At 50.5% G+C, this 22,411-nt stretch overlaps 1 protein-coding gene across 2 annotated transcripts in view; it reads left to right on the plus strand.

Annotated features, from left to right (window-relative positions):
* The window catches only part of PODXL2 (podocalyxin like 2), a 45,076-nt gene that overhangs the window by 22,233 nt on the left and 432 nt on the right, over positions 1 to 22,411 (plus strand). For both annotated transcript variants that reach the window (XM_059077947.2, XM_067043273.1), the window contains exons 3-7: positions 5,809 to 6,530; positions 7,166 to 7,240; positions 18,412 to 18,568; positions 18,915 to 18,976; positions 21,635 to 21,814. In XM_059077947.2, coding sequence (XP_058933930.1) covers positions 5,809 to 6,530; positions 7,166 to 7,240; positions 18,412 to 18,568; positions 18,915 to 18,976; positions 21,635 to 21,814 — 1,196 coding nt within the window. The remainder of the gene's footprint in view (positions 1 to 5,808; positions 6,531 to 7,165; positions 7,241 to 18,411; positions 18,569 to 18,914; positions 18,977 to 21,634; positions 21,815 to 22,411) is intronic.

Raw genomic sequence — 22,411 nt, forward strand, 5'->3', positions numbered from 1 at the left:
TAAGTCCCCTACTATGAATGTGTTACTGTCGATTTTCCCTTTTATGGCTGTTAGTATTTGCCTTATGTATTGAGGTGCTCCTGTGTTGGGTGCATAAATATTTACAATTGTTATATCTTCTTCTTGGATCCATCCCTTGATCATTATGTAGTGTCCTTCTTTGTCTCTTGTAATAGTTTTTATTTTAAAGTCTGTTTTGTCTGATATGAGAATTGCTACTCCAGCTTTCTTTTGATTTCCATTTGCATGGAATATCTTTTTCCATCCCCTCACTTTCAGTCTGTATGTGTCCTTAGGTCTGAAGTGGGTCTCTTGTAGACAGCATATATATGGGTCTTGTTTTTGTATCCATTCAGCCAGTCTGTGTCTTTTGGTGGGAACATTTAATCCATTTACATTTATGGTAATTATCGATATGTATGTTCCTGTTACCATTTTCTTAATTGTTTTGGGTTTGTTCTTGTAGGTCTTTTCCTTCTCTTGTGTTTCTTGCCTAGAGAAGTTCCTTTAGCATTTGTTGTAAAGCTGGTTTAGTGGTGCTGAACTCTCTCACCTTTTGCTTGTCTGTATAGGTTTTAATTTCTCCATCAAATCTGAATGAGATCCTTGCTGGGTAGAGTACTCTTGCTTGTAGGTTTTTCTCCTTCATCACTTTAAATATGTCCTGCCACTCCCTTCTGGCTTGCAGAGTTTCTGCTGAAAGATCAGATGTTAACCTTATGGGGATTCCCTTGTCTGTTATTTGTTGTTTTTCCCTTGCTACTTTTAATATGTTTTCTTTGTATTTCATTTTTGACAGTTTGATTAATATGTGTCTTGGCGTGTTTCTCCTTGGATTTATCCTGTATGGGACTCTCTGTGTTTCCTGAACTTGATTAACTATTTCCTTTCCCATATTAGGGGAGTTTTCAACTGTAACCTCTTCAAATATTTTCTCAATCCCTTTCTTTTTCTCTTCTTCTGAGACCCCTATAATTCAAATGTTGGTGTGTTTAATGTTGTCCCAGAGGTCTCTGAGACTGTTCTCAGTTCTTTTCATTCTTTTTTCTTTATTCTGCTCTGCAGTAGTTATTTCCACTATTTTATTTTCCAGGTCACTTATCCGTTCTTCTGCCTCCGTTATTCTGCTATTGATCCCTCTAGAGTATTTTTAACTTCATTTATTGTGTTGTGCATCATTGCTTGTTTCTTCTTTAGTTCTTCTAGGCCCTTGTTAAATGTTTCTTGCATTTTCTCTATTCTATTTCCAAGATTTTGGATCATCTTTACTATCATTATTCTGAATTCTTTTTCAGGTAGACTGCCTATTTCCTCTTCATTTGTTAGGTCAGGTGGGTTTTTATCTTGCTCCTTCATCTGCTGTGTGTTTTTCTGTCTTCTCATTTTGCTTATCTTACTGTATTTGGGGTCTCCTTTTCGCAGGCTGTAGGTTCATAGTTCCCGTTGTTTTTGGTGTCTGTCCTCAGTGGGTAGGGTTGGTTCAGTGGGTTGTGTAGGCTTCCTGGTGGAGGGCACTAGTGCCTGTGTTCTGGTGGATGAGGCTGGATCTTGTCTTTCTGGTGGGCACGTCCATGTCTGGTGGTATGTTTTGGGGTATCTGTGGCCTTATTATGATTTTAGGCAGCCTCTCTGCTAATGGGTGGGGTTGTGTTCCTCTCTTGCTAGTTGTTTGGCATAGGGTGTCCAGCACTGTAGCTTGCTGGTTGTTGAGTGAAGCTGGGTGTTGGTGTTGAGATGGAGATCTCTGGGAGTTTTTCGCCGTTTGATATTACATGGAGCTGGGAGGTCTCTTGTGGACCAGTGTCTTGAAGTTGGTTCTCCCACGTCAGAGGCACAGCACTGACTCCTGGCTGGAGCACCAAGAGCCTTTCATCCACCTGGCTCAGGATAAAAGGGAGAAAAAGTAGAAAGAAAGAAAGAAATGATAAAATAAAATAAAGTAACATAAAATAAAGTTATTAAAATAAAAAATAATTATTAGGAAAAAAAATTTTTTTAAGTAAAAAAAAAAAAAATGGATGGATGGAACCCTAGGACAAATGGTGAAAGCAAAGCTATACAAAATCTCACACAGAAGCATACACATGCACACTCACAAAAAGGAAAAGGGGAAAAAATAATAACTCTTGCTCTCAAAGTCCACCTCCTCAATTTGGGATGATTCATTGTCTATTCAGGTATTCCACAAGTGCAGGGTACATCAAGTTGATTGTGAAGATTTAATCCGCTGCTCCTGAGGCCGCTGGGAGAGATTTCCCTTCTCTTTGTTCGCACAGCTCCTGGGGTTCAGCTTTGGATTTGGCCCTGGCTCTGCATGTAGGTCGCCTGAGGGCATTTGTTCTTCGCCCAGACAAGACTGGGTTAAAGGAGCAGCTGACTCAGTGGCTCTGGCTCACTCAGGCGGGGGGAGGAAGGGGTGCGGATGCGGGGTGAGCCTGCGGCAGCAGAGGCCAGCATGACGTTGCAGCAGCCTGAGGTGCGCCGTGCGTTCTCCCTGGGAAGCTGTCCCTGGATCATGGGACCCCGGCGGTGGTGGGCTGCACAGCCTCCCGGGAGGGGAGGTGTGGAGAGTGACCTGTGCTCACACACAGGCTTCTTGGTGGCGGCAGCAGCAGCCTTAGCGTCTCATACCCGTCTGTTAGCCGCGGCTCGTGCGCCCGTCTCTGGACCTCCTTTAAGCAGCGCTCTGAATCCCCTCTCCTCGCGTACCAGGAAACAGAGGCAAGAAAAGGTCTCATGTCTCTTCGGCAGCTCCAGACTTCTCCCGGACTCCCTCCTGGCCAGCCGTGGCGCACTAACCCCTTCAGGCTGTGTTCGCACCGCCAACCCCAGTCCTCTCCCTGGGATTCACCGAAGCCAGAGCCTCAGCTCCCAGCCCCCACCCGTCCCGGTGGGTGAGCAGACAAGCCTCTCGGGCTGGTGAGTGCTGGTCGGCACTGATCCTCTGAGGGAATCTCTCCACTTTGCCCTCTGCACCCCTGTTGCTGCGCTCTCCTCCGCGGCTCCAAAGCTCCCCCCCTCCGCCACCCGCAGTCTCCGCCCGTGAAGGGGCTTCCTAGTGTGTGGAAACCTTTCCTCCTTCACGGCTCCCTCCCACTGGTGCAGGTCCCGTCCCTATTCTTTTGTCTCTGTTTATTCTTTTGCCCTACCCAAGTACATGGAGAGTTTCTTGCCTTTTGGGAGGTCTGAGGTCTTCTGCCAGCGTTCAGTGGGTGATATGTAGGAATTGTTCCACGTGTAGATGTATTTCTGATGTATCTGTGGGGAGGAAGGTGATCTCCGCGTCTTACTCTTCCGCCATCTTCCTCCTCTCCTCGACCAAGTTCTTACCTCTATTGAAGTAAAACATTTTTGTTCTTCTTGTTTTATGGTGTAATTGTCTCTTGAATCTCTGAAGATGTTAGTGATCAGTTCTTCAAAGTGCTTCTTTCTTGACAAGATTAGCCCTTCTCTCAGAGGCCGGTTGCTTTGCTTTCTCACCCTCATGCTTTTTCCTGAGCCTGGCTTTCCTCAAATGTCTTGTGAATCTTGACTGTTCTTCCATGTTTGTACAGGTGGTACTAGATTGCTCAGTTTTAGGGGCTGTCATGGGTTTCTTCAGCAGTTCTGTGGTCACTGTCCCACCAGCAGGCCTCACCCCAACTGCTCTGTGTGGGGAACAGATCAACCTCCCTACAGAGTGTGTGCAGGGGTGGAGGAGGGGAAGATCTTAAATTACTGAGTCTCTGCTGCCCTGAAGAGTATAATTAACAAAAGTGGGGTGGTGGACTGTTTTAATTACTCATTTAAATGTTATAGTGGGTGTTCAGTGATCATTCAGCTTCTAAAAATCATGCTTTTTCTTATGAAAATTAATCATTCTTAGAGCCCTCTGGATCCTTGTTCTAATTTGAACAATTGCTCTCTAGGCCTGCTTCCCACCTTCTGTCCTGAGATTGATGTTCATGACATTTCTGTTATATTTCTTAATTTCCCATGTCTTTTTGGATTTCTTGGAGAACTTCCTTAATTCATTCTTTTAGAATCTGTGGATAAGAAAACCTTTAAGTCCTTATATACATGGACAATGTCTTTATTTTGTAATCACTTTGGAATGATAGTTTAGTTGGGTATAAAACTCCCAGTTCAAAATAAGCTTCCCTGAGAATTTTGAACACATTTTTCCCTCGTGCAATCTAGTGTTATTAATTAGAAGCTTGATGATGATTTGATAATCTGTTTCTTGTTCCTTTATTGGTAGCCCTCTGAGAGTTGGACTGTCGTGAGAATGAGGCTAGGTGTGAATCTTTTATGATTCACCTTGTTTATTACTTTTCCAACATGAAGATTCGTGTTGTGAGGCCTGGGAACTTTGTTTGGCTATTATTCTCTCCATTTTATTTCTATCTTTCTGAAAATCATATTGGCTAGTTGCTAGACTTTGTACATTGATCACCTGTATCTTTTAGCTTTTCTTTCCTTTTGTTTTTGCTCTGATGACTTTTCCTTGATTTTTCTTCTAGCTGTTCTATCGAATTTTCACATTTAAACAATTGAGTTTCAGTTTCCAAGAACTTAAAGATTACTTGATTTTCTTATTAGCCTGTTCTCATTTTAGGGATGCAATATTTTTAGGTCTTTCTGAGGATACTCATTAGAATTTTAAAAATTATCTTGTGTTCCCTGAGTTTTCTGTTCTGTGTCCTTGCTAACGCCACAGTAGTTCTCTCTCCTTAATTCTGATGGAAAGAGAGCCCCCCTCTTCCACTGCTGACTTTTTCTGTGTTTATTTTGGCTGAGGGGTTATCTGACCTTATGATCTCATCTGCTTTCCATGTTCCCAGAAATTTATCTAAATTTTTTTAGGCTTTCATTTGGACAGTGAAAAAAAAAAAATTTTGTCATTTGACAGAAATTTGGGAGGAGGAGAATGAGCAGCTCAGTCACCACCCTAGACCTTTCCCAGCCCTCAGTTCTATGCAGTATTTCAGAACTGTCTTTGATATGTATTATTTTGAAACAATGGCAGCCAGTAACAGTTGATACCTAGGTATAGATTCTGATATTTGAATGAATTTCCAACAAAACTGGTCTGTGGTTTTCACGTGTCATTATCCTGACGGGGCCTGGGGTGCGCTGAGAAGCCAGATGTCCTGGTCTCCAGGAAGCCTCCATATTCTGCTTCAGAGTGTTGTTCCAGGGAACAACAGGGAGAGGAACCTCCCCTTCCACCTTCAGGCAGTGGCCCCGTGAGTGCTGGAAGGCTCCAGACGCTGGGTGGGCTCAGCCAGTGCCCCTCTCTGCTCTCCCAGCATCTTCCATTTCCCAGTCGGGACCTGATTTACAGAATAAGAGCACTGGCTAGGGACAGTGGCGGTCATCTGTGATCAGAGGGCTCTCAGACTTCGTTGAGGGGTTTCACCTGGAAGACCACCGCCCTAGCCCATTAGACAAGGGGTGAAGAGTCGTGATGGGGTCTCCTGGGGAGAGCCTAGACAAGGCACCGCAGGGACCCTGTGCGCCACATGTTAGCGGGCCACCTCCAGGGAGCGTGTAGGCTTTGCACCTTTGCGTGTTCGTGGGGCTTCAGTGGCAGATTTGTGTCGTTTTATTCCCAGGAAGGAAGTGAGGACCAGCCTGGCCCTTGTCCCCCCAGTCTGTCCCCACCAACCCAGCCTATTTCCCACTCCTTTCCCACACGATCAACTGTCCAGCCTCCCCCCTGTTCCCCTGAGGGCCTCACAGTTCTTTTTATCATCCATTCAGCACGTACTCAGCAGATCGACGAATGATGAAGCTCGTGAATGAACTCTCTATCTCTGTCTGTAGATTACGGTTTTCCAGACCTGACTGAGAAGGCTGGTCCCATAGAGGATACCGGCCAGAGTCGAGAGGGGGTGAGCCTCCCGTCTCCCCTGCCCAAGACGAGCCTGGTGGAGCCGCCCTGGCATGTGGTCCCCGGAGAGGAGGAAGAGGAGGAGCAGCTGCTGCCTGTGCCCAGACCTCAAGAAGAATCCCAAAGTCAGGCCCACGGCTTCGCTCCCACCGGCCGCGGCCGGACCCCAGGGGCCCCCGAACGCCGGCGCGAAGAGTCGGGGGACCCGGCCGCCTCGGGTGCGGAGGAGGGGAGCAGCGTGGGGCCGGGCCTCGCCCCGCCCGCAGTCACCCCGAGTCCAGTGACCCTGGGGGGCCCGGGTGTGGCCGGCTTGGGGGCAGGCGGCACGGCGCTGCCAGCCGCGGGGCACGGGCTAGACTTGGAGGCCCCTCGGGGGCCCGGTGAGGAGGCCACTGCGGGAACAGCTGGCTTGGCCGGCCGGCTCGGCGGGGGACCGTCCCCGGCCTCGTTGCCTCAGACAGAAGGTCCCCGCGGGGCTGAGGCCTCAGACGAAGACCCCACGCACCCGGGGGCCTCAGCCTCTTTCTCACTGGCCCCTGGAGACATGGAGCTGACACCTTCCTCTGCTGCCGTGGGACGAGAGACCCTCAGCCAGCTGCCCCAGGAAGGGCAGACCGCCGACGCTCCGTCTAGAGCACCCTGGGCCTCCACGCAGGTAAGAGAAGGCGCTCGCGGGCTGCCCGGCCGTGCCCAGCTCGCGGCATGGAGAGGGCTCTGCCGGGCCCCGGGACAGCGGGTGGACCCCGGGCGGAACTTTGGGGGGCACAGCTCGTGGCCCGGCATCCTCTTCACGCTGAGGTGCGCAGGCCCGGCACCCCCGCCCCGTCGTCACGGGTTTGGGCGCCCTCCGCTCGTCACAGCCGCCGAGGGCGGGTGGTGACAGCGCCCTGGCCGGCGCCGCGTCCACGCCCCCAATCCGTGTGCGGTTGCCCCTGCTCTCCTCCTCACCCGCCCACCCCGACCCCAGAAGGAAAAGGGGGGTCCCGGGTGGTCAGCGGTGTGCCTGGCCCTCAGGCATGCCCCTGTTTGCCCTTCAGAGCATTACCCACCAGTTTGCCTTCGAAAGCCTCTAGGCCACAGCCCCTGCAGCCGGGCCCTGGGACACCCGTCCCGCCTCCGCCCCCTGCAGACATCGGGTTTGTGAGCCTTGGCTGGGCCCTGGCCATGTCACCTTGCGGAGGCGGTCTGCCCTCACCCAGCTGTCATACCCATGCCTGGCCTCGCCCTCCTAGCTTCTCAGAGGGTTCCGTCCACCCTCCCTCCAGATGCCCTGCTTATCTCTTTGCACAGGTGATCTGCAAAGACTGGAGCAACCTAGCCGGAAAGAACTACATCATCCTGAACATGGCGGAGAACGTTGACTGTGTGAGTGCTGGCGGGGCAGGCCGGGCCAGGGTGGGTGGCCTGACCCCCGGGGGGAGCCAGCTCCCACCAACGTCTGAGGAAAGAGTGCTCTCGGGTTTTTAAATCCCAAGGCTCTTTGTGCTTTTTGCCCCCCTCCGTTTTTGACTCTGTGTGTGACGCCGTCTCTCTATGAGGGTATTGAAATTGTTTTTTAAAGTGTTGTTTTCTCCCTGTACGGGATGCTTTCCCCATTTGTTCGTTTTGTTCTCAATTTTCCACACGTGTCCTCTCCTCAAATGTCTGGCGGCGTTTGTCGGGTGCTGTTTAAGGAGGGCCAGCAAAAGCCGGTCGGAAGCTTTGAGCCTGGGGCTGGGCTTCACTGTAGCTTCTCCGGAGGGTGGTCTGGCTGGACCATTTCATTTGAAAATTTCTAATGTCAGTGTCTTTGGGGCCTTCCTCTTGGGTGATTAGATCCTTGGAAAAAGGAACTTCTGTCGTTCGGGGAGGGTATGGGGCTGGCCGCCAGGGTTCTGGGAGCAGCTTGGGAGAGGGCTGCGTTTCTGTGTTAGGACACACGTGCCCGATGGGTGAGTTCATTCACCGCAGCCATTCGCAGTGCGAGCCCCTCCCACAGCTGGATCTCGTGCCCTCAAGGTCAGAGACCCTCTATTTTACCATCATTAAAGAACAAGCTTCCGGTCTTCTACAGGGAGAAGGGATGTTTGTCAGCTGTGCGGTGTCAGGGGGAACTAGGCATCCATTGCTTCTTCAACACACTCTCAGTGTGGTCCTGTGCTGGTGCTGTTTCCATTCTCTCTCCCAGAGGGAGCCAGTGCTGCTTCTCCAGAGCACGTGGCAAGTTGGACGAGAAGTCTGGTTGCTCCTCAGCCGTCCCCGTCTGGCTCGGCGTCTGGCTCTCTGGGGCCGGGTTGGGAAGCTACCTCACCCGTCCGCTGCCGGTGATCACATGCTGTGGCTCTTGTCTCCTCTGCTCTTTGGTTGTGCTTTTGTCTTTGTGGTTGTAGACCTGAAAACAAGAAAAAAACTTCATTCTTGTTGAGTGTGTTTGGGAGAAAAGTGAAAGGACATGCGCACGTTTAATCCAAAAGTGACCAATGAGGTGTTCTCTTTTTCCCAGCGCCTTTATCAAGTGATAGATTGTCACATCCAGGGCAGTGATCAGTCTCACTGACGCTCACTCTGTTAACCGGGAGGAAAGCGCGACGTGAGGGCTGTGGGTCGGGTTTATTCAGTGTCGGACCGAGGGCGGCGCCTGGGAGACAGCCGCTCGGGTGGACGAGCCGGGGTGCGCGTGACCTTCGGTGACGGGGCCGCGTGCGGCCGGGGCCTCGGGGAGAGCTCGCTGCCGGCCTTGAGGACCAGATGTCTCAGTTAATGATTTGAGTGCTTTTCTGTGGGGGGGGCAGTGCAGGAGTCTGGGGTCAATGCCATTCTTCCCTAGTATACATTTTAACTCTGGGGGCCCGTATATCCAGACACAGAACGCTTCGTCCTGCATGCCTCTCAGAGTGTAGGTCAGCGACTGCAGGGGCTTAAGACTCGATCCTTGTGGGACCGAGTGGCAGGCAGCCTGCTTTGCCTACAGCCCCATCTTTGGCCAGTGAGAGCCTCAACTCAGAGTTGGCTTCTGAGTCCTTTTGACCGACCTTTAGCGTTTGATAGTTTCCCTGCTTTCTGTGCACGAGGGTGTTCCAGGCCGTTCTTGGACGTGCCCTTCCCCGGACCCGGAATCAACATTCTTCAAGGAGCCCTCGTGTCTTTTATGGGGACTTGAGACTCTGGAACTTGGGGTGCACCTACTTGAACAGTGCAGTCTAAAGTGAATGTGTCTGTTCTCATCCCAAAGAACACGCAGAAATGAGAATGCTTTCATTTTGCTTTCCCTGTTTTTGTCTGGTTTGTTATTCTCATTTAATACTTGACATCCTCCTAATTAGTCAATATTATTTTTTACGGTGGATTTTTTAATTGTAAAGAAATCTAACATAAAATTTATTCTCATCATTTTTAAGTGTACGGTCGTGTTAAGTATGTTTATACGTTATTGTGAAACAGCTCTCCAGAGCTTCTTCATCTTGCAAAAACTGAAATTCTGTCCCCATTAAACAATTCCATTTCCCCCCTCTCTCAACCACCCTTCTACTTTCTGTCTCTATGAATCTGAGTGCTCTGGGTCCCTCATATTAGTGGGATCACACAGTATTTGTCTTTTTGTGACTGGCTTGTGTCACTGAGCATAATGTCCTCAAGGTGTTTTTTTGTTTTGTGGTTTTTTTTAACATCTTTATTGGAGTATAACTGTTTTACAATAGTGTGTTAGTTTCTCCTTTACAACAAAGTGAATCAGTTATACATATACATATGTTCCCATATCCCTTCCCTCTTGCATCACCCTCCCTCCCACCCTCCCTCTCCCACCCCTCTAGGTGGTCACAAAGCACAGAGGTGAACTCCCTGTGCTATGCGGCTGCTTCCCACTAGCTATCTAATTTACATTTGGTAGTGTGTATATGTCCCTGCCACTCTCTCACATCGTCACCGCTTACCCTTCCCCCTCCCCATATCCTCAAGTCCATGCTCTAGTAGGTCTGTGTTTTATTCTCATCCTACCACTAATCTCTTCATGACTTTTTTTTTTTTTTTTAGATTCCATATATATGTGTTAGCATACGGTATTTGTTTTTATCCTTCTGACTTACTTCACTCTGTATGACAGACTCCAGGTCTATCCACCTCATTACAAATAACTCAGTTTCATTTCTTTTTATGGCTGAGTAATATTCCATTGTATATATGTGCCACATCTTCTTTATCCATTCGTCTGTTGATGGACACTTAGGTTGCTTCCATGTCCTGGCTGTTGTAAATAGAGCTGCAATGAACATTTTGGTACATGACTCTTTTTGAATTATGGTTTTCTCAGGGTATATGCCCAGTAGTGGGATTGCAGGGTCATATGGTAGTTCTATTTGTAGTTTTTTAAGGAACCTCCATACTGTTCTCCATAGTGGCTGTATCATTATACATTCCCACCAACAGTGCAAGAGTGTTCCCTTTTCTCCACACCCTCTCCAGGATTTATTGTTTCTAGAGTTTTTGATGATGGCCAATCTGACCGGTGTGCGGTGATATCTCATTGTAGTTTTGATTTGCATTTCTCTAATGATTAATGATGTTGAGCATTCTTTCATGTGTTTGTTGGCAATCTGTATATCTTCTTTGGAGAAATGTCTATTTAGTTCTTCTGCCCATTTTTGGATTGGGTTGTTTGTTTTTTTGTTACTGAGCTGCATGAGTTGCTTATAAATTTTGGAGATTAATCCTTTGTCAGTTGCTTCCTTTGCAAATATTTTCTCCCATTCTGAGGGTTGTCTTTTGGTCTTGTTTATGGTTTCCTTTGCTGTGCAAAAGCTTTTAAGTTTCATTAGGTCCCATTTGTTTATTTTTGTTTTTATTTCCATTTCTCTAGGAGATGGGTCAAAAAGGATCTTGCTGTGATTGATGTCATAGAGTGTTCTGCCTGTGTTTTCCTCTAAGAGTTTGATAGTTTCTGGCCTTACATTTAGGTCTTTAACCCATTTTGAGTTTATTTTTGTGTATGGTGTTAGGGAGTGTTCTAATTTCATACTTCTACAGGTAGCTGTCCAGTTTTCCCAGCACCACTTATTAAAGAGGCTGTCTTTTCTCCACTGTGTTTCGTTCCCTCCTTTATCAAAGATAAGGTGACCATATGTGTGTGGGTTTATCTCTGGGCTTTCTATCCTGTTCCATTGATCTATATTTCTGTTTTTGTGCCAGTACCATACTGTCTTGATTACTGTGGCCTTGTAGTATAGTCTGAAGTCAGGGAGCCTGATTCCTCCAGCTCCATTTTTCGTTCTCAAGATTGCTTTGGCTATTCGAGGTCTTTTGTGTTTCCATACAAATTGTGAAATTCTTTGTTCTAGTTCTGTAAAAAATGCCAGTGGTAATTTGATAGGGATTGCATTGAATCTGTAGATTGCTTTGGGTAATAGAGTCATATTCACTATGTTGATTTTTCCAATCCAAGAACATGGTATATTTCTCCACCTATTTGTATCATCTTTAATTTCTTTCATCAGTGTCTTATAGTTTTCTGCATACAAGTCTTTTGTCTCCTTAGGTAGGTTTATTCCTAGATATTTTATTCTTTTTGTTGCAATGGTAAATGGGAGTGTTTTCTTAATTTCACTCTCAGATTTTTCATCATTAGTGTATAAGAATGCCAGAGATTTCTGTGCATTCATTTTGTATCCTGCTACTTTACCAAATTCATTGATTAGTTCTAGTAGTTTTCTGGTAGCATCCTTAGTATTCTCTATGTATAGTATCATGTCATCTGCAAACAGTGACAGCTTTACTTCTTCTTTTCCTATTTGTATTCCTTTTATTTCTTTATTTTCTCTAATTGCTGTGGCTAGAACTTCCAAAACTAGGTTGAATAAGAGTGGTGAGAGTGGGCAACCTTGTCTTGTTCCTGATCTTAGTGGAAATGGTTTCAGTTTTTCACCATTGAGAACAATGCTGGCTGTGGGTTTGTCATATATTGCCTTTATTATATTGAGGAAAGTTCCCTCTGTGCCTACTTTCTGCAGGGTTTTTATCATAAATGGGTGTTGAATTTTGTCAAAAGCTTTCTCTGCATCTATTGAGATGATGATATGGTTTTTCTCCTTCAGTTTGTTGATATGGTGTATCACGTTGATGGATTTGCGTATATTGAGGAATCCTTGCATTCCTGGAATAAACCCCACTTGATCATGGTGTATGATCCTTTTAATGTGCTCTTGGATTCTGTTTGCTAGTATTTTGTTGAGGATTTTTGCATCTGTGTTCATCAGTGATATTGGCCTATAGTTTTCTTTCTTTGTGACGTCATTGTCTGGTTTTGGTATCAGGGTGATGGTGGCCTCATAGAATGAGTTTGGGAGTGTTCCTCCCTCTGCTATCTTTTGGAAGAGTTTGAGAAGGATAGGTGTTAGCTCTTCTCTAAATTTTTGATAGAATTCGCCTGTGAAGCCATCTGGTCCTGGGCTTTTGTTTGTTGGAAGATTTTTAATCACAGTTTCAATTTCAGTGCTTGTGACTGGTCTGTTCATATTTTCTATTTCTTCCTGGTTCAGTCTTGGCAGGTTGTGCATTTCTAAGAATTTGTCCATTTCTTCCAGGTTGTCCATTTTATTGGCATAGAGTTGCTTGTAGTAATCTCTAATAATCTTTTGTATTTCTGCAGAGTCAGTTGTTACATCTTTTTCATTTCTAATTCTATTGATTTGAGTCTTCTCCCTTTTTTTCTTGATGAGTCTGGCTAATGGTTTATCAATTTTATTTATCTTCTCAAAGAACCAGCTTTTACTTTTATTGATCTTTGCTATCGTTTCCTTCATTTCTTTTTCATTTATTTCTGATCTGATCTTTATGATTTCTTTCCTTCTGCTGAATTTGGGGGTTTTTTGTTCTTCCTTCTCTAATTGCTTTAGGTGCAAAGTTAAGTTGTTTATTCGAGATGCTTCCTGTTTCTTAAGGTATGATTGTATTGCTATAAACTTCCCTCTTAGAACTGCTTTTGCTGTATCCCATAGGTTTTGGGTCGTCGTGTCTCCATTGTCATTTGTTTCTAAGTACTTTTTGATTTCCTCTTTGATTTCTTCAGTGATCACTTCGTTATTAAGTAGTGTATTGTTTAGCCTCCATGTGTTTGTATTTTTTACAGATCTTTTCCTGTAATTGATATCTAGTCTCATAGCGTTGTGGTCAGAAAAGATACTTGATACGATTTCAATTTTCTTAAATTTGCCAAGGCTAGATTTGTGACCCAAGATATGATCTATCCTGGAGAATGTTCCATGGGCACTTGAGAAAAATGTGTATTCTGTTGTTTTTGGATGGAATGTCCTATAAATATCAATTAAGTCCATCTTGTTTAATGTATCATTTAAACCTTGTGTTTCCTTATTTATTTTCATTTTGGATGATCTGTCCATTGGTGACAGTGGGGTGTTAAAGTTCCCTACTATGATTGTGTTACTGTCGATTTTCCCTTTTATGGCTGTTAGTATTTGCCTTATGTATAGAGGTGCGCCTATGTTGGGTGCATAAATATTTACAATTGTTACATCTTCTTCATGGATCCATCCCTTGATCATTATGTAGTGTCCTTCTTTGTCTCTTGTAATAGTTTTTATTTTAAAGTCTATTTTGTCTGATATGAGAATTGCTACTCCAGCTTTCTTCTGATTTCCATTTGCATGGAATATCTTTTTCCATCCCCTCACTTTCAGCCTGTAAGTGTCCCTAGGTCTGAAGTGGGTCTCTTGTAGACAGCGTATATATGGGTCCTGTTTTTGTATCCATTCAGCCAGTCTATGTCTTTTGGTGGGAGCATTTAATCCATTTACATTTAAGGTAATTATTGATATGTGCATTCCTATTACCATTTACTTAATTGTTTCGGGTTGTTCTTGTAGGTCTTTTCCTTCTCTTATGTTTCTTGCTTAGAAAGTTCCTTTAGCATTTGTTGTAAAGCTGGTTTGCTGGTGCTGAACTCTCTCAGCTTTTGCTTGTCTGTAAAGGTTTTAATTTCTCCATCAAATCTGAATGAGATCCTTGCTGGGTAGAGTAATCTTGGTTGTAGGTTTTTTTCCTTCATCACTTTAAATATGTCCTGCCACTCCCTTCTGGCTTGTAGAGTTTCTGCTGAAAGATCAGATGTTAGCCTTATGGGGATTCCCTTGTGTGTTATTTGTTGTTTTTCCCTTGCTGCTTTTAATATGTTTTCTTTGTATTTAATTTTTGACAGTTTGATTATTATGTGTCTTGGCGTGTTTATCCTTGGGTTTATCCTGTATGGGACTCTCTGTGCTTCCTGGACTTGGTTGACTATTTCCTTTCCTATATTAGGGAAGTTTTCAACTATAATCTCTTCAAATATTTTCTCAGTCCCTTTCTTTTTCTCTTCTTCTTCTGGGACCCCTATAATTCGAATGTTGGTGCGTTTAATGTTGTCCCAGAGATCTCTGAGACTGTCCTCAGTTCTTTTCATTCTTTTTTCTTTCTTCTGCTCTGCAGTAGTTATTTCCACTATTTTATCTTCCAGGTCACTTATCCGTCCTTCTGCCTCAGTTATTCTGCTACTGATCCCGTCTAGAGTATTTTTAATTTCATTTATTGTGTTGCTCATCGTTACTTGCTTCCTCTTTATTTCTTCTAGGTCCTTGTTAACTGTTTCTTGCAATTTGTCTATTCTATTTCCAAGATTTTGCATCATCTTCACCATCATTATTCTAAATTCTCTTTCAGGTAGGCTGGCTATTACCTCTTCATTTGTTAGGTCTGGTGTGTTTTTATCTTGTTCCTTCATCTGCTGTGTGTTTTTCTGTCTTCTCATTTTGCTTATCTTACTGTGTTTGGGGTCTCCCTTTTGCAGGCTGCAGGTTTGTAGTTCTAACTATTTTTGGTGGCTGTCCCCAGTGGCTGAGGTTGGTTCAGTGGGTTGAGCAGGTTTCCTGGTTGGGGGGGCCAGTGCCCCTGTTCTGGTGGATGAGGCTGGATCCCGTCTCCCTGGTGGGCAGGTCCACATCTGGTGGTGTGTATGGGGATGTCGGTAGCCTTACTGTGATTCTAGGCAGCCTCTCTGCTAATGGATGGGGCTGTAGACCTGTCTCACTCTTTGTTGGGTATAGGGTGTCCAGCACTGTTCGTTGCTGGTCCTTGAGTGAAGCTGGGTCTTGGTGTTGAGATGGAGATCTCTGGGAGATTTTCGCCGTTTGATATTACATGGAGCTGAGAGGTCTCTTGTGGACCAGTGTCCTGAGGTTAGTTCTCCCACCTCAGAGACACAGCCTTGACACCTGGCTTGCTCCCAAAGTCCACCTCCTCAACCTGGGATATTTCGCTGTCTATTCAGGTTTTCCACAGATGCAGGGCACTTCAAGCTGACTCTGTCCTCAAGGTTTTTACCAGTTGTAGCAGGTGTCAGAATTTCCTTCCTTTTTAAGGCTGAGTAATATTCCATTGTGTGGATGGACCACATTTTGTTTATCCGTTCATTTGTTGATAGACATGTTTTAGCTGTTGTGAATAATCCCGCTATGAACTTGATGTACAAATACCTCTCCCAGACTCTGCTTTCAGTCCTTTTGGTATATATGCAGAAGCAGAATTCCCAGATCATCTGGTGATTTTACCTCTGATCTTTTGAAGAACTGTCATACTGTTTCCTGCAGCAGCTGCACCATTCTGCATTCCCCCCACAGTCACTTGGAGGAGTGGGCATGTAACCTCAGGGCCTGGACCGTAGCAGGGGCACTGGGGCCCCTGCACTGGGAAAAACAGTGTGATGTACAGGGAGGGTCACCTGCCCAGGAGTCAGCAGGGAAGACAGGTCACACCCTGAGTGCACTCCACTCGAGGGGCGTCCTCACGCCTCACGGTGTACAGCCAGAAAAGCGCACGGGTCAGAATGCGTGCGGCGCAGCGGGCTGTCACATCAGGACACAAAACACGACCGGCAGCCCCCGAGGCCCCTCTTACTCTCCCTCCCAGACCCTGTTTCCTCAAGGGAACCGTCTTATTGACTTGAAATGCCTTGAGTTCAGTTTGCACGCTCTTGAACTTCACACAGGCGGCACCATTGAGCGTGTGATGTTCCGTCTGGCGTTTTGCGCTTCAGCATCCTGCTTTTGAGAGTCACCCGTATCGTGGCGTGTGTTGCCGTGTGTTCACGCACGTTCTCTGTGTCCCTTTGACTGGTGACAGGCGTTGGGGAGCTCCGGTTCCAGGTGGATCTGCTGCTCTGGAGGCCCTGGGACCTGTGCTTTGGCGGGCGGGCACCCCGGCCCATTCCGACGGGCGGCGCCGCGGGGTCAGCGTGTATGCACACGTTCACCCGCACTGGGTCCTGCGCAGCGACTTTCCGCGGTGACCGTGCCGCTGACTCTGCGGCAGCGCCTCGGTGCTCTGGGGCTGCCACGTCTGCCGGCCCTCGGTGCTGTTTTTCCTTTTAACCATTGTGCGAGGGGTGTGGTGTGGTGGCAGCACTTCGTGGTTTTACTTTGCATTTCCATGACATTCAACAAAGTTGAACAACTTTTCATGTGTGTTTTAGCCTCTTTTTGTCAAGTGCCTCATCAGATCTTTTGCTCATTTATCGACTGGGTTATCTGACTTTATTTATTGATGTCTGTAAATTATTTATATGTCCTGGATATGAAACCTGTGTCTCGTATACATATTGTAAATGATTTCTCCTGCTCTGTGGGGTGCCTTTTCACCCGCTTAACAGTACCTTCTGATAAATGGAAGTTCTTCATTTTTAAAAATTTCTTCATGAACTACTCCAACTTCTCAGTGTTTTTCGTTTATGGTTAGTGGTTTGGGGTCCAGTTTGGAAATGTTTGCTTACTCCAGGGCCATGCTTGTTTCTAAAAGCTTTAGATCTGAAATGCGTCTGGAATTGACTGGTGTATGGTGTGAAGTACGAGTCCAGGTATGTTTTTTCTTTTTTGCTGAGACATCCAGTTGTCCCAGCTCCTAATAAGGTTGCATAAGTATTTTCAGTCCTCACAGTAAGCCCACGGATTCAGGACCGACGCCCACGTTTTCAGGTGGGGAAACTGAGGCTCAAGGCTGATAAGTGGCAGAACCAAGATTTGAATCCACGTTTGATTCCAAAGCCAGGGCTTCTTCCTCGGGCCACTGACACTCAGTTCCCGTCTACAGAAGACGTGGTATGAAATACCTAGTCATCAGACCCTCCCAGAACTGACTTTGTGGGGCTAGGGCTTCAGCCGGGCAAACACCTGGACCCCGAAAATGGAGGGTGTGTGTGCAGGTGGTGGAGCCCAGGGCTGCAGCCCCCACACACGGGGCGGCGCCACCCCAAGGAGGGCTCAGGCACCGTGCCCCTCCCCTGCACGCGCACACGCGCACACACGGACGGTAGCGGCCATTTCAGGGGCTGGGCCTTCCCAAGCCGGTCGGCCGGGCCATCTCCGGGTACCAGCCTTCTCCCAGGTGTGGAACTGAGCAGGCTTCTCTTAAGCTGTTGAGCCTAACGCTCGTGAGAGCCCGCACTGGGCACTTGCCACGGCAACAAGGCGCTTCAGCACGTTGGTATCGTGACAGCCACGCTCCTTAGCGTGGGCCCCAGCGCAGAGGAGCGCCCGCAAGGCTGGCCTGGGGAGACGCCCGTGTCTCACGCGCTGAGACAGCTGGCTCGCAGGCCCGCGGCTGGGAGCGTTGGAGGCAGGAGCCCACGCACAGGAGGGAGGGGCTGCGGGGGCCGGGGGTCGGCGCACCCGGCCCGAGGAGGGCGGGCCTCTTCCCGGGTGGGCCAGGAAGGGACAGTGGTGGGCTGGGAGCCAGGGGCACGGCTCCTGCCCCGCGCCGAGTCCCTGCTCAGTGCCGGCCTCTTGCTTTGGTTCGTAAGGTGTGTAATTACCTGTGTACAAGCTGAAGGAAATCTAAGCGGCACAAGGGTGTCAGATAGGAAAGAAGTCCCCTTTCCTCCTCTCCTGCCCCACCCTGCTGCCAGGGCTCTACCATCGTGGCCATCTCTGCCAGTTCTCCTGGTCACCGCTGCACCCTGCGAGGACGCAGACGTCTTTTTTTAAAAAATCTATCTTATACATACATATTAGTGCATATATGTCAACCCCAATCTCCCAGTTCACCACCCCCCCCACTGCTTTCCCGCCTCGGTGTCCGCACATTCGTTCTCTACAGCACACTCTTTCTTGACTCCCCAGCTTTGAGCCCTCTCTCTCCAGTGACAGGCGGAGGGGAGTTTGGGGAGGATGCCTCCCGCCTCTCCTCCCGTTTTGGTGGCCGTATGGACACGCACTCTTGTCGGCCCCCCCCATACTTGTTCCTCACATGACACGTCTGGACACTCAGGCCCCGCGTGAGTGCAAGAGGCCAAGGCAGGAGGGGGCACCTGGACACCAGGGACGAAGTGGACTCGGGTCTTGCTGTGCCCACTGTCCCCTGAGGCCAGGCTCACAGCCTCCTCCGTGGTCCCCAGAGCTCCCTGAGCAGCCCCTCTGGGCAGCCTGCTGGCCTTTCCCAGGTCAGAGGGGCCCAGGCCTAGAGGCTGGGGTTGGGGGGCGTCCCCCCTCACCGAACGCGGGGCTTTCTCTCTGCCCTCGTAGGAGGCGTTCCGGCGGCACCGGGGGCTGCAGCTCCTGGCCCTGGTGGAGGGGGTGCTGCCCCGCCACGGCCGTGGCCGTCACGGAGACTGGCGCATCTCCCTGAGCAAGCCCAGCAAGGAGGAGCAGCACCTGCTGATGACCTTGGTGGGCGAGCAGGGTGAGCGGGGGCCGCGGGGAAGCGCACACAGGCTCGGGGAGGGCAGGCTGAGCCCTCACTGGACGCCCTGGTTCAGGGTTCAGCGGGGCCCGCACGCTTGGGTTCTGGACAGGAGGAGGAGAGTGGGCCCTGGTCGGGAGGGAGGCGCAGGCCCGTGTACTGTGTGTGGTGGCTTCCGGAAGCCACACCGCCACAGGGGGGCCAGCGGGCGGGCAGCAGGTACAGGCCGTGGTCTGCGTGGGCTCCAGGCTGGGGAGTGGGGCTCGGAGGCTCAGACAGGGGTTCCGAGGGTCGGGAGCCCGAGCACCTCTGCGGCCAGGGCTTTGCTGACGGTGCGTTTCCCCAGGGGTGATGCCCACTCAAGACGTCCTCTCCATGCTGGGCGACATCCGCAGGAGCCTGGTGGAGGTAAGAGCGCGGCCGTGCTCCCTGCACCCCTAAAACTCTGGGGTGGGGCTGCCTTCCCTGAGGCGTGAGGGCCTGCCCGGCAGGGTGCTGCCTGAAGCAGCTCTGGACAGCTCCTGTCTCCGGTCTCTGAGGCCCAGCTCCCGAGGAGCACGGAGCTACCAGCTGCGGTGCGTGCGACATGGGACAGCAGGCGCAGACCCAAGCCGTGGAGGGAGGTGGTCAGGAGAGGACGCAGAGGGAGGGGCCCCCCGAGGGGATCTTGGAGGGTAAGCGGAGTTCTCTCGTGGATGGCGGAGAAGCGCCACGTCTGGCCAGGAAATCGTGCAGAAGCCTGGTGGGAGGGGAGAATGTGGCGCAGTTCCCAAAGGCACAAAAGTGTCACCAGGCGCTCCCCACTGAGAGCCGCAGCGCCGGGCCAGCTCGGGGGGCCCGGGGCGGGGCGAGGGGGTGACCCAGGCAGTCCACCGCCCACCTGGCCGGCCCCAGCGATCTGGGCTGAGGAGACAGGCTGGCCGACCTCCACTCCAGATCCACCTTCCCCAGAGGAGGAAGTGCGGTTCCTCACCTCCCTTCTTGAGGACAGCCCGTGTGCTCCAGGCGCCGTCCGCTCACTGGAGTCCAGGGGCCTTATCAGTCCCCTTAGTTCTCAAGAGCCCTGCAGTATCTGTTTTTTTGGTTTTTATTTATTAATTTGTTTGTTTATTTTTGGCTGCGTTGGGTCTTAGTCGCTGTGCGCGGGCTTTCTCTAGTTGCGGCGAGCGGGGGCTGCTCTCTGTTGCGGTGCGGCGGCTTCTCATTGTCGTGGCTTCTCTTGTTGCGGAGCACGGGCTCTAGGTGCGCATGCTTCAGTAGTTGTGACACGCGGGCTCAGTAGTTGTGGCTTGCGGGCTCTAGAGCGCAGTCTCCGTAGTTGTGGCGCACGGGCTTAGTTGCTCCGTGGCATCTTCCCGGACCAGGGCTCGAACCCGTGTCCCCTGCATTGGCAGATGGATTCTTAACCACTGCGCCACCAGGGAAGCCCCTTGCAGTGTTTTTGGTTTGTTTTTTATATATTTATTTATTTGGCTGTGTCGGGTCTTAGTTGCGGCATCAGGGATCTTTAGTTGTGGCATGTGAACTCTTAGTTGTGGCATGTGGGATCTAGTTTTGTAACCAGTGATCGAACCCAGGCCCCCTGCATTGGGAGCGTGGAGTCTTAGCCCCTGGACCACCGGGGGAGTCCCTCAAGAGCCCTCCAGTCTTCGTTGACAGAGCTGAGGCACCCGTGCCTGTGGGCCCCGCCTCCTTATCTAGTCCACGCCAGGCTGGGGGTGGCCCCCGTGGTGGTTTGCGGCTTTTTGATAAGTGTGCTGAGTGCCAGACTGGGTTCTCTAACTCGGCCCTGAGTACCACCCCGGGGTTGTAAGCAGTAAATAAGGCCCCCTGTTGAGTACTGTAGGTGCCCCATTTAAGACGGGAGCTGAAACCCCGAGCAGGGAGGTGACTTGCCCCAAATGGCACAGCTGGTGCGTGGCTGAGCCAGGCTTTGGACCAGGCCTGAGAGATTGAAGAGCCTGGGCCTTTCACTGTGATGCTGTGTCTACACCACCTGGGTAGCCATGGGGGGCCCGTCCAGTTGTGGGATTGGGGGTTCATGAACCCTGCGGGGCTGGTGGAAAGTTGGGTTTAACCTTTTTTACAGACCCTTCTGCTTCTCCCCTCCCGTGGGTATTCTGGCTTTACCGGATGTTTCATTCAGGCTGATACGGCCGAAAAGCATGCTCAGTCTTTGGACCTGTATTAGTGGGCAGATTTAGCACGTGCATTGGTGGTGAATCTAGCAGGAGAACTGAGCCTCGATAACTTAAAAAGTGAATAGAGAAAGTACTGGAAATACACAGCTGGTTCACAGGAAGAAGAGCTAATACCTGGCTTTAGAAAGGGGGACTCCCAGGTCTCTGCACCGGAGCCAGTGGATTGCACCCTCACCCTGGCACCTGTCATCTGATGATGGCACCTCGCCTGTCCTGCTTTCCTCCACCCGAGACGCTGATTGTGGAGGGCGTCTGCCTGACCCGGTGGGGACAGAGCAGCCACTTGGCCAGAAGGCCGCCCACTCAAGATAGCCTGCAGTGTCCGGGGTGCTGGGCAGCTAAATGACATTGGTGACCACTCCAGGGGGAAGAGGGAGGAAGCTGGGAGACGGGGTAGCCAAGGACGTGGACCACCCCCAGCCCCTGGTGCACCCTCTCCGGCCCGCAGTAGCCTTGGTGATAGCGGGCCAGCCCTCCCGCCCAAGGTAGAAGCCGTGTCTGCCGTTCCTGGCAGCTACTCGCTGTGTCCTTTTTCACGCTGGTGGGGACGGTGTGGACTGTGGCTGCCGGCATGGGGCCAGCCTCCGTGGGGGGTTAGGGCCACCAGCAGGTGGGTTTAGGGCCAAACGTTGCCTGCTGCGGGGTCAGAGCCACCGTGGGCTCGTGAGGAGCCTGGGGACAGAGGTGCCCTCAGGCCGGGGGGGCGGGGATCGGGCAGGGTCCTCGTCGAGCACAGGTCCAGGCCTCTGAGGGAGCTTGTTCCAAGCCTGTTCCCCGTCCCTGAGCTCCAACCCCAAGGGCCCTGTGGGGAGCCCTGGCACCACCCCAGGGTCTCGGCTAAGGAACCGGGCCCTCCCGCCCCCAGATTGGCATCCAGAACTACTCCACCACCAGCAGCTGCCAGGCCCGGGCCAGCCAGGTACGCAGCGACTACGGGACGCTCTTTGTGGTGCTGGTGGTCATCGGCGCCGTCTGCGTCGTCATCATCGTGCTCGGCCTGCTCTATAACTGCTGGCAGCGCCGGCTGCCCAAGCTGAAACACGTGGTGAGCGAGCGCGGAGCGCAGTGGGGTGGGGGCGGGGGCGGGGCCGCGGTGGTGCCGGTGAAGGGGCGCCCGGCACGCTCAGCGCCGGAGACTCAGTGTCCTGCTCTGCCGGTGCGGTGACTGCGGGTGAGGCGCTAGTGCAGGGCCTGGCCCCCGTTGCGCTCTGCAGGGCGCAGCCTCGCGTGAGGTGCTGGGGGTGCAGGGAGTGGGACGTGGGCTGCGCCCGCAGGGCCGCTCCTGGCCGCAGCCCCTGCTGCGGGGGGGGCGGGGGTCCTTGCAGGCCTGGGCTCCTGTGGATGCGTCACCAGACAGGCCCTGGCTTGGGGTCACGAGGAGGCTCCAGCAGCCTGGCAGCTCCCCCAGAGGAGGGGCCAGGGCACGAGGCTCCTGTTTCCCATGAGTCCCTTCAGAAGGGGTGGGTGGTGGTGGGAGGGGGATCAGATGGTGTCAGGGAGGCCACGGGTCGGTGCCGTGCGAAGGGTCAGTAGTCATTTTACGAAAGGGGCCGAGCTGTGGAACCAGAGCCGAAGGGGCCTGCGTCCATCAGGGCCCGCTGGGGTCCCCTGCGTGCGGTCTCGCCGGCCTGAGGACCGGTGA

The sequence above is a fragment of the Kogia breviceps genome, chromosome 10, assembly GCF_026419965.1.
Source record: "Kogia breviceps isolate mKogBre1 chromosome 10, mKogBre1 haplotype 1, whole genome shotgun sequence".
Taxonomy (NCBI): domain Eukaryota; kingdom Metazoa; phylum Chordata; class Mammalia; order Artiodactyla; family Physeteridae; genus Kogia; species Kogia breviceps.